The sequence below is a fragment of the Carcharhinus amblyrhynchos genome, chromosome 10 (assembly GCF_965287045.1).
Source record: "Carcharhinus amblyrhynchos chromosome 10, sCarAmb.v2.hapA, whole genome shotgun sequence".
NCBI lineage: Eukaryota > Metazoa > Chordata > Chondrichthyes > Carcharhiniformes > Carcharhinidae > Carcharhinus > Carcharhinus amblyrhynchos.
Window position 1 is genome coordinate 71015719 of NC_137333.1, and position 12088 is coordinate 71027806.

Below are 12088 nucleotides of genomic sequence, written 5' to 3' on the forward strand. Positions count from 1 at the left end.
GGGGCAGGGTGGGGTTGTCATGAAGGGTGTGTGAGTAAAGAGTGGTGGGTGGGAAGGGCATGGGTTGGCATGGATTTAAAATAAATTGGCATGGGGCTAGGCCATTGAAATGAGTTTAGAGAGTGGGTTTGCTTAGTAAAGGGGCTATAAAGAGGTTGTGGGGGGGGGTCATGGGTTGACATGGAGAGCGAGGGGCCATGGCAAGGTGGGTAGAGGGACATGGGTTAGCATAGAGGCTAAGGAGTCTGGTGCTGTGCTGAAAATAAAATTTGAAATTAAAGAATTGGGCACTCTAAATTAAACTACAGTCAGTCCCAGCAGTTAGCCTGCAGAAAATCAGAGCTGGCCGAAGTTCAAATATATGGAACCCAGACAGGCTTCTGGGGCATGTCTGGATCCACCCTATCGATAACCCATCAAGTGATCATCACTCTTATTTGCTATGCACCGGTCTATTGTCCACAGCCTAGATGGGCCAGACTCCAAGGCTCTCAGGGTGGGCTCAGGTGTCCTGTCAACATGATGTCACTAGACCATGGGGTGCTGAGAACCCCCCCACCTCCGAGGCACCATTGACAGCAGGCCAAGGGCAGGTGGAAAATGCAGGAGGGGATCCCAGGGAGATAAAATAGGCATTCCAGACACCTTGGGAACGAAGATTTGAGACAGGAGACAATTGAGACCAGACCAGAGAAGGGAGGAAGGAAGCAAGCAAGAAACGGTCTGCGAGAATCACCTTCATGAAGATGAACCAGAGACACTCATGGACCGGATCTGTAGCCCACCAAGCCACATTTACGGATAGTATAGCCGAATCATGGATGTTTCTTGTATACATAGAGGGTAATTTACAGGTTAACTGTATTTAATAAAATTTGTTGCATTATATATCCATGTCAGTACTTTGTTCTTCTCATAAGTAAACACACCTGGATAAAACTTAGATTAAGAAGCTGGTTGAAGTATTTGAATTGGACAGATACAACAGAGGGGTCATGGGTTGGTATGGAGAATGTGTGGGCCATGGGGGTGGATACAACATGTGTTGGCAGGGATGGGGTATGGGGAATGTAATTGTGTGGGGGGGGGGGTGCGGTATGGGTGGTGAGGATTGGAGAACCTTACTGTTTTTATTGAAGGTCTAAAAACACTGCAGTGGTCAGAACTCATTTGGAGCATTGTGAGCATTTTTGGGCTCCATATCTCAGGAAGGATGTGCTGGCTTTGGAAAGGTCCAGAAGAGGTTCACAAGAATGAATCCTGGAATGAAGAGCTTGTCGTATGAGGAGCGGTTGAGGACTTTGGGTCTGTACTCACTGGAGTTTAAAAGGATGAGGGGGGATCTTATTGAAACTTACAGGATACTCCGAGACCTGGATACAGTGGACATGGAGAGGATATTTCCACTAGTAGCAAAACTAGCATCAGAGGCCACAACTTCCGGCTAAAGGGACAATTCTTTAAAACAGAGATGAGGAGGAATTTCTTCAGCCAGAGAGTGGTGAGTCGATGGAACTCTTTGCCACAGAAGGCTGTGGAGGCCAGGTCATTGTGTGTCTTTAAAACAGAGGTAGATAGGTTCTTGATTAATAAGTGGATCAGGGGTTATGGGGAAAAGGCAGGAGAATGGGGATGAGAAAAAAATGACTGAATGGCGGAGCAGACTCGATGGACCAAGTGGCCTAATTCTGCTCCTATGTCTTATGGTCTTAACAGCCTGTCTTGCTAGTCAGCAGCCTCAGTGACTGTCTCTGCACTTTTCCAGAGGTGGCAGGCTTGACTCCAGCATCTCCCATCCCAGAAACAAAAATCCAGCTGGTCGGGAAAGTTTATCCCAAATGGGGTTTCAGTCATCGGGAAATTTCCCAACTCTGCGTACCTGACTTGGGAATGAAAATTCAGGCCATAATATCTGACTGGCTATCCCTGATAATTTGTTCATATCTGCTTTGATTCACACTCCCCGGCAGCCTTTTAACTCGCTGGCAGCTTTTCTACCCATGAAAAAGAATACGTCATCAAGTTCCTCTCCAACTCAAACTCACATTCCTCTAACAGATCAACCATACTCACAGCTACTCCAGAACCTCTTCACGTTATACCCTGTTCCCAGTAGAGTGTTTCCTTTAGCAGCCATCTTTGTGGTTCAGGATTGTGGGCTAGAGGTTATGATGCACATAGTATAAAGCAAACTTGATGGTGCATCACTAGGCCTGACCATTTCATGCTGCACCATCTCTGCAGCCAAATTTTCCATCTCTCCAGCTAATTATTATAGAGACATCCTGAGGGCAAGGATAACCTGAAAATTCACATCATGAAAAGCTCTTCAAAAGATCTTCTCCAGCATTGACTGTATATATGAAGCTCAAGAATACCTTTGTTTGCCAATTGAAGCCATCTGGAGGCCTCTGTCCCCTCCCCCTTCCTTACTTCTATCAACTTGAACCTTCCACTAACCCCACCTGAGTTTTTGCCACATTCATTTTTTCCACCTTTCTGTTTGCTTGATTTTTCCACTTAAGCAATTTATTCTTGGATTCATGTTTGTTGTCACTGCCAATCTTTCCAATGCAGTAAAAAGTCTGACAACACCAGGTTTAAGTCCAACCGATTTATTTGATAGTAAATTCACTAGCTTTCGAGGTTACCCTCTTCGTCAGGTGAATGGAGAGTTCTATTAATAGTTAAGGAATACTAGTTTTAACTTTCATTGTTTTGAAAAAGCAACAGATACTGAAAATATTATGACATGGCCCTATTTTGAGAACAACATGTTTCAAATTGAGTGTTTGCCAAACAGCAGGGTGTTGCTTTTCAGAAAATAGAACATTTTTTTGAAGATATCTATAAAGCTCCAGCATTAAATTGAATCACTATCCAATTTGCAGTTTGTCTTTATTTCAAGACAATCAATACAATGAAATAATGAAAACTGTTGTATCCTTTCTGACTGGGTTAAAGTTTGTTCAAATTGGAATAATTTCACATGCTCATTGATATGGAGAATTTGAATAAAGGTCAGGAACTATATCAGTTACTAATCCAATTCATACAGCCTTGCTTTCAATGAATGGTCCATTTGTTTAAAAGTTCAATCTCATTTTTCTGTCTTGCAGGTTGTCCTAGAAGAAGGCCTATAATGCTGATAATTCCATTTAGAAATTGTTGACTGAGTGAACAAGTTTGAATTTTTACTGTTTTGAATGTCAAGTCGAAGTGCTGTTGAACAAACTTAACACTGTAGTTCTCAAATAACCTTCTTTACTATCTGCAACTAATATTGTTCTACTGTAAGTTTCATTTCACTCAGTATTTTTTAATCACTCATGTGGGTGTCACTGGCTGGGCCAACATTTTATTGCTCATCCGTCCCTTAATTTCCTAGGGCATTTTAGAGTTAACTACATTGCTGCGGATTTGGAGTTGTGTGTAAGCCAGACCAGGTGAAGATGGCAGATTTCCCTCCCGAAAGATTTCACCATCTGCCACAGTGGGATTTGAACAGGTGTCCCTGGATTTTGTTCTGGGTCTCTGGAAGACAATATAAACAGAATTCCATCTGCATTCAGATAGCCCAGGACCATGATTACTTACAATGAATGCTGACTAGTACTTCTACAAATGGGTGTAAGGTAGCTAGTATGAATTACACGCCACCTGTATAGGATCAAGATCAGAATAATCTACTGAATACAGTTTCAAACAAACTGAATGTTCTCATTTACTGACTTGCTTCAGTTAATACTGAAATGCTTCAGTGATTAGAGTCTGGCAATTACATATCATGCCTTAAGCATGACAGTAAATATTTTAACAATTGGATAAAAGGAATAATTGTTGCTCCCTTGGTGTGCTAAGAAAATGCTTGTATTGGCCAGGTGTATTCTGACACACAGTAAATTAAAACACAGATTTCACAAGCCAAACTTTATTAGTGCGAGAGAAACAGTCCAGATTTAATGCAGATAAAGATACAGCTCCAGATTTTGATGAAATCGTTGTAATCCTTAAATATTCCAGACATTTAACAAGTAGTTAGGGTTGAAGATGCACAATAAGTATAAATTACCTCCACTTTTATAATGTATTGTAGAATTTTACACCACAAAATAATTGATCTTTTTAAAAAAGTAATATTTTTGTTTTAGATTTTAAAAGTATATTTGTATACAATAAATTGAAATAACATTCAATGAAGTCCCTGAATATTTTGTTGCATTGCATTGAGGCAGTGCAGATTAAATATTTTCTGGGAGAAAGGTTTGTTTGTGTAATGCCATTTCTAGTGGTCCTAGAGCTTAGACTTATGTTGATTCCTGGGGACAAGCAACATTATGGGCCAATCTTGAGCATCCTTCTTTGAATGATATCAATGAAGAACACTGCCCAGGTAGAGGCATGTGGTCTTACTTATCCCTGAGGAATAGAAGTAAGTCTGCACACTGGAAGCAGCGCTATGCAAACAGATTTCTCACTTTGTATTTCTTATGAGCATTTCTGAATAATTTTAACCAAAAAACACAACATATAATTGATAAAAAGGATCTGATTTTAATAACATTATTTTATTCAATCCATTGCCTTCAGAAAAAGTGCTGGATAAAACTCTTTGGTGGAACAAAAGGCAAGATACCATTTTCAGAATTATGTCACAGGTAAGTGATGTGACAGTATGTTGTGAAGTGTCCAAATCATTACATTACAGTACATGCATGTAAATAAAAGGAAAAAGACTTGTCAAAATTCATTTTCATGAAGGCAATGTTGCTTTATTTTTGACAAATACACTTTATATACGTAAAGAGGACACATTTATGACATTTCGTTAAATTCTGGACACTTTCTAACCCTAGATATTTTGCAGTTTAAAAAAAAAATCCAGTGTGACAAAATTTCCTCACTGAGCTATCTCTTGTAAAGCATTGGGTTATTTTATGTATGAAGATCTTGTGCTCAGTAGTATTAACAGGGACTGCTTCCAGTCTGCTTCCAGGCTTCATGAACTCCAACAATAGTCTCCTTCTTCACACATTTAAAAAAGCCCTTGAAACCATGTTGTGTTGGAGCCTGTTGAAACCAAAGTATTGAGTCTCTGTTAATAGACATAGTTTAGATCAGACTTAAGAACATAAGAACTAGGAGCAGGGGTAGGCCATTTGGCCTCTCAAGCCTGCTCGACTATTCAATAAGATCATGGCTGATCCTTTTGTGGATTCTGCTCCACTTACCCACCTGCTCACCATACCCCTTAATTCCTTTAATGTTCTTTTTACTTGCCATGGCATTTTAACTCAAACCTTCTTGAAATGGGAGATGGATCAGAGATGAATAAGTAGCTAAACACATGGGAAGGTACCAAACTAAAGAATAGAAAATACCATCTAGTAATTGCTGGTCATGCCAGAAACACCATTATAGGCTTCATTATTCTTAAGTGATTTGACTTGATTGATTATTGTCACATGCATTAACAAACAGTGAAAAATATTGTTTCTTGCATGTTATACAGACAAAATACACCGTTTATAGAAAAGGAAAGGAGAGGGTGCAGAATGTAGTGTTACAGTCACAGTTAGGGTGTAGAGAAAGATCAGCTTAGTGCAGGGTAAGTCCATTCAAAAGTCTGATGGCAGGAGGGAAGAAGCTGTTCTTGAGTCGGTTGGTACGTGACCTCAGACTTTTGTATCTTTTTCCTGATGGAAGAAATGGGGAGAGAAAGGGCAAATCTGACCAGTTAGATGCTGGTGGCTCTCCAGTATTTTAGGACAGAGACATGTTCCATTTATTATTTGGGTACTTTGTTAGGGGCTGCTAGGTTGGCCCTCCCGATGAGCTGGAGTTTGCAAGGCTGTTAGAGTAGAGCTCTGTATTGGGCCCAGATGACGATTAAGAATAGAAACCCTGATCAGCCTCTGCAGAGAAGCCTATTGGGCTGGGAGTTTGCTGTGGCTCTCTCCTGCCACTGGTTAAACCTTAGTGATGGTGGGACGAGGCCTTAAAGTGAGTGATAATTGCTAATTTAGGGCCCACAATTGGCCCACTGATGAGCACTGGTACAATTACAATGGGGCAGGGGTGGGTGGGGTCAGTGAGGGGCAGGCCACCCACAGGATTTAACAAGCACCACCTCACACTCATCAGCAGCAGAGTGTTAAGCCAGCTCTTTATGTTGATCACTCCTGATATTCTCAAATTTACTTCTGGTGAGTTTAAACACATGTCACTTTATTTAACTCCCACAGTTTACACAATACACTGGATTTACCTTTTCTAGTCCTTAACTATTTTGCATACTGTTCTAAGATTGAATTGGGCAGTATGGTAGAACAGTGGTTAGCATTGCTACCTCAGAGCGCCAGGGACCCGGGTTCGATTCCCAGCTTGGGTCACTGTCAGTGTGGAGTTGCACGTTCTCCCTGTATCTGCGTGGGTTTCTTCTGGGTGCTCTGGTTTCTTCCCACAGTCCAAAGATGTGTGCGGGTTAGGTGGATTGGCCGTGCTAAGTTGCCCCTTAGTGTCAGGGGAACAAGTTAGGGTAAATACATGGGGTTGTGGGGATAGCGCCTGGGTGGGATTGTGGTCAGTGTGGACTCGATGGGCCAAATGGCCTCCTTCTGCACCGCAGGAATTCTGTGATTGCTGAAATGGCCAAATTATCTGATTTGAGACTAGGGGAGCAATTCTCCAAAAATATGAGTAAGTGCCATCTCTGGTGGGAAACGCAGTGCGATTCCCGCTGGGTTGATTGGTGCAATCCTGATTGCAATCCTCCCCCACTTAGTCATTTTATTGGAGGAGTAGTATTTATGCTGTGAACGAGAGAGGTGGAGCTTAAAGAGGCTGGCATGGCTTGATCCTCAAAGATTGGGGCACCCTGTTTCAAAAGGAGGTTAAAGACTGGCCGCCTCACCCATGTCTGGCATCAGGCCCTCATCCCCCAAATGCCAATATCAGCAGCTTTCCCCCTAATGTGAGTGAGACCTTGCTGTGGTGTCACCAGTGACCCGGCCCCACTTCAGGCCCATCCCTTCAGGTCAGGTTGGCGCTGCAAGGGGGCAGTGCCAGGGCATTGTCCAGCAATGCCCCCGACCACCTGGGGGCTACAGCTGCCTCCGAGTTCCTGATGTGGTCATCATGTCTGGTCTCCATTTGTGGAGACCAGTAGTAATTCCCGCCAATGCAATTCCACGAGCCAGGCGAGTCTGGCTTAAAACAGATTCTGCAAATTTAAATAGAGTTTTAAACATGTTAATCTGGTTCACTCCCTCACTGGTCGTGAACCAGATTATGTTGTTAGCCAGGGGTGGTGAGAATCACAAATAAGTCCTCCCCAGCGTAAATCATATAACTGTCCCTCTCACGAGAGTCTCCAGCCATCATGGAGGATTTGCGTCTGTATCCATTGCTTGAATATCTCTCTCATGTCCTGCTGACCAAAACTGGATATAAATGCAAAGCACTGCATAGCTAAACTAATTTAAATGTTGAATCAAGATTTCCTCTGATTTGCATTCCACTGTTTTGCTTATGTATTTAATGTTCTATTGGTTGCATAACTAGGAGCCAAAAATATAAGATAGTCAATAATAAATCCAATAATTAATTCAGGAGTAACTTCATTACCCTAAAGAGTGATTAGAATGTGGAACCAAACACAAAACGGTTCAAGTGAAAAGTATTGATGCATTTAAGTTACATAAATGCAGGAGAAAGGAATATGTTGATAGAGTTAGATGAACGAGATTCATTTTGAATATAAACATCAACATTGATCTGTTGGGTTGAATGGCCTTTTTCTGTTCTCTATATTTGATACAATTCAGTATTTAGCGTCAACTTTGGCTCAGTTAGTAACATACTAAGTTAATATGCTTTGGAGTCATAAGGTTCAAGTCCCATTAGTGCTCATAAGAACAAGGAGCAGAAGCAGGCCATCTGGCCCCTCAAGCCTGCTCTGCCATTCAATAAAATCAGGGCTGATCTTTCTGTGGACTCAGCTCCACTTACCCACCCATGCATCATAACCTTTAATTCCTTTACTGTTCAAAAAGTTATCTATCCTTACCTTTAAAACATTCAATGATGTAGCCTCAACTGCTTCACTGGGCACAGAATTCCACAGATTCACAACCCTTTGGGTGAAGAAATTCCTCCTCAACTGAGTCCTAAATCTGCTCCCCCTTACTTTGAGGCCATGCCCCCTAGTTCTAGTTTCACCTGCCAGTGGTAATGGCCTCTCTTTTTGACATGCTACACTTGGTCCCCAACTCCAAATCATTTATATAAACCATTGCTTTGGAAAATGTTTTTTTACCTTCAAGCCACGATGGAGCCTGGTCATGATGACTCCAAGGAACTCTTGTTTGCTTAGACATCCATCTCCATCCAAATCAAAAATGTTGAAGACAGTACCAAGAACATTATCTGACAGTTCTTGTCCTGTTGCAACTTTCACAGCTCTCTTGAAGTGTCCTTCGTTTAACATGAAAAACGTGCAAAAATTAACACCAAGTTGGTCCAATATCATAGGAAACATCAGGACATAGATGATATTTTCCCCACACAAGTAACATGTTGTTTGAAAGGCTACCACAGATTTATGCAGCATTATTTTTTTCATCCACTTAGGGTATGCTAAATGGGTATACATGAAAAAATTTATGTATTTCATTTTTAATTGCCTTAAATCATCTGTTCTTGTTGTGATAGAGATCTTTGTAGCCTAACCAATACAAGTTGGGGCACATCAAATTTCAATTCTGAATGATGCCATTGCTCCATGAATGCAATATCATTGTTAAAAACCTGTTTCATAGATACATTGCTATTTACTATCTGGTATTTCTCTTAAAACTATATTTATTTGCAATGGGAATGAGTGTGTGGTATTACTATGTTGGTTTTGCTTTCATGGGCTACACTGGTAGAATATGCATTGTTCTGGGAATTCCTTATACTTGCAGGAGGTTAGAAGGTGAAGAGAGGCTGAAAATAAATTAGAGGGACTTTGCATCTACCTGAGATGTGTTGCAAGGATCTAAATTGCAGTCCATAAAATCAGCTGGGTGGCATGATGGCACAGTGGTTAGCACTGCTGCCTCACTGCGCCAGGGTCTCCCTATGTCTGCGTGGGTTTCCTCCAGGTGCTCTGGTTTCCTCCCACACTCCAAAGATTTGTAGGTTAAGTTGATAGGCTATGCTAAGTTGCACCTTCGTGTCAGGGTATTAGCAGGGTAAATACGTGGGATTACCAGAATAGAGATTGGGTAGGATTGATGTTGGTGCAGGCTTGATGGGCCAAATGGCCTTCTTATGCACTGTCGGGATTCTATGATACTTTGGCACATTTTTTGTGACATACGCATGCTTCTAATGCCTCACAAAGGAGGCTTTTCTACAGGCCAGATTAAATCTTTATGCTATGCAGTTGTATTCACAGAAAAATAGGCTTCAGTGCATTAAAAATTCAATTAGCCCATCTGAATGCATAACCTGGGTGTTACTAAGCGACTACACAATGTACAGCTAGGCTGATTCTCAAAGTTATGAAAATTGTGCCTGAAAGTTCAATACATGATGTTGTTGTGATCCTAATGAATACAAGGGCACATTACTCAAGTTAATGTAACAGCAAAAAGATAAACTTTCTCTTTTCGGAGAACATACAAATAGACCTTCTCGAAGCAGAGTATTATTACTCAATAGTTAGTATTGTGTCCACTTGTTTTCTCATTTTCCCTCATCACCTCTAAGCTTTCTGATGCTTCATCTATTGTCTTGTTTGAAGTTGAACCTGAGTAGTGAACACTAGAACACTCTTTGACTAATGGGGCAAAAGTCATCCACAACTCAGCTCAGCATGGATCCACACAACTAAGCTTCCAGCCAGCTATAAAAACTACTGTGTAGAATCACCTGCTCACTATTTATTGTCTAGGATCACACATGGGCAGAATGTGCAGACTCTGCACAGTGACACGAGGCCAGAATTATCCCTAGCGTGATGGGGTAGCAGTGCTGACCACTGTGCCATCGTGCAGCCCAAGAGCAATGATTTACTGGAAAAGATACTGGAGGATGTACACTTGCACATGAAGACATTGGAATGAGTAGTTTGGGTAAAATCAGCTCAGTGATCATAATGCAAATTTGGATCATGAGGTGATCTGTCTAGCACATTCTCTCATTTTTGATACTGTTGGAATGAAACATACTTCTCAATCTAAATTCCTTTCCAGTTTTAGAATAATATGTAATGTTGCACCATACATACCTATTCCAACAGGCCGATTGGCTGCAGTGAACATATTCATGGTGAAAGCAAAATCCTCAAGACGATTCATAAAATGGCAAAAAGCCTTGAATTCTTCAAAGGAAATGCTCTGGAACATGATGGAAAACCAGTTAATATTGAAGGATAGTTTCCATGTCAGAGAGAGAGAGAGAGGACAGAGAGAAGAGAGAGAACAAAAGAGAAAGAAAGAGAGGGAGGGGAAGAGAGACTGACTGATATTATATTATGATATTGAACATTCAAAGTAACTGTTTTCTGGTCTAAGTGCGGAGAAATAACTGCCAGGAACTTCCAACACTGATTCTGGTTGATGTTTTAGGTCTAAGGAATGTTCCATATTTTCATAATGGCAGTCCTCTGTGCCATGGGGGACAAATATTGGGTACCTGCCTGCCAGGAAAGCTATATATTGTGACACAATGGTTGGAGTGGAACTCGCACCAGACATATCACTACCAAGGATATGTCTGATCCCTTTGAAGTCCTACATCATAGGAGCTCCCAAATAAAGTATATTTCTAACCTATCCCCACTCTTCTTGCACTACTGGCCATCTATGGGGTGGGCTGTAGCTCCAGAACCACACTACAATTCAGAAATTGGACCTCAAGGCGGGGACATTGTTTATCCAGGTCTTGGCCTAGTTTACAACCATTCTGGTAGATGTTCACTGACGTTATAGCAGTGCATCAAAATAGCTACAGATCTTGAGTTCCCATCTAAGTAAAAAGAATTGATGTGAAATGGAAACAAACATATTTGGAACAGTAGGCCAATCAGTAGCCACCAATTAAATAATTCAAGAAAACAAAAGCAACTGTAAATAAACAGTCCCATTTCACCTGACATCTATCCGGAGATTGTGCATTGTAGCATCTATACAGGGATGAGTTGTAACATGTCTTAATATGTTAGCAGGAGAGAGGAGGTAAACATTAAATTAATGTTTGGTAAGAATTATAGAAAGAAAGTCAATTTTGTAGCCAACACCTTTCATGACATTAAAGTTAAAGTTTTACAGTTTATTTATTCATCACAAGTAGGCTTACATCAACGCTGCGATGAAGTTACTGTGAAAATCCCTTAGTCATCATACTCTGGCACTTGTTTGGGAACACTGAGGGAGGATTTTAGCATGGCCAATTCACCTGACCAGTACATCTTTAGGAGTGTGGGAGGAAACCGGAGCACCCGGAGGAAACCCTTGCAGACACAGGGAGAACATGCAAACTCCGCACGCTCAGTGACCCAAGCCTGGAATTGAACTTGCGTCTCTGCCGCTGTGAGGCAGCACTGCTAACCACTGTGCTGCTCTTTACACATGATTTGGTCTAACTAACCAGCCTACCTTCTCTGTTCTGGCTACAGATGAGCATTAAAAGCTGGCCTAGCCAGTGATGCCCACATCCCAGGAACAAATATATATAAAATAAACTCTTGCAGATTAATGTGACCTCAAATAGCAGTAAAACCTAAACAGCAGTAAAGCAGTATAGTAACATTTTATGTATTATTATTAACTCTTACATACTATAGATAAGTATATAATACATAATATAAATACAAAAATCTCTATTTTTAAATTGCTTTGTAAAAATGCTCTTATTTTATGTACTCATGCAGGATTCTGCCAAACTCCATATTCCATGGTGTCAGAAGGCACCCTATTTGATTTGCTCTTCCGACCCCAGGCCTTGACTCTGCTCCCCTGCCAAGCTTCATAGATGTGGATGTGCCGGTGTTGGACTGGGGTAAACACAGTAAAAAGTCTGACAACACCAGGTTTTTGGA

General features: G+C 41.2%; 1 protein-coding gene across 1 annotated transcript in view; it reads right to left on the reverse strand.

The window, feature by feature from the left end:
* Positions 1 to 3915: 3915 nt before the first annotated feature.
* The window catches only part of micu2 (mitochondrial calcium uptake 2), a 458278-nt gene continuing 450105 nt past the window's right edge, over positions 3916 to 12088 (reverse strand). The window contains exons 10-12 of the mRNA XM_080197332.1: positions 10277 to 10385; positions 8318 to 8475; positions 3916 to 5070 (exon numbers count right to left, since the gene is read on the reverse strand). Coding sequence (XP_080053458.1) covers positions 4966 to 5070; positions 8318 to 8475; positions 10277 to 10385 — 372 coding nt within the window. The 3' untranslated portion in view covers positions 3916 to 4965. The remainder of the gene's footprint in view (positions 5071 to 8317; positions 8476 to 10276; positions 10386 to 12088) is intronic.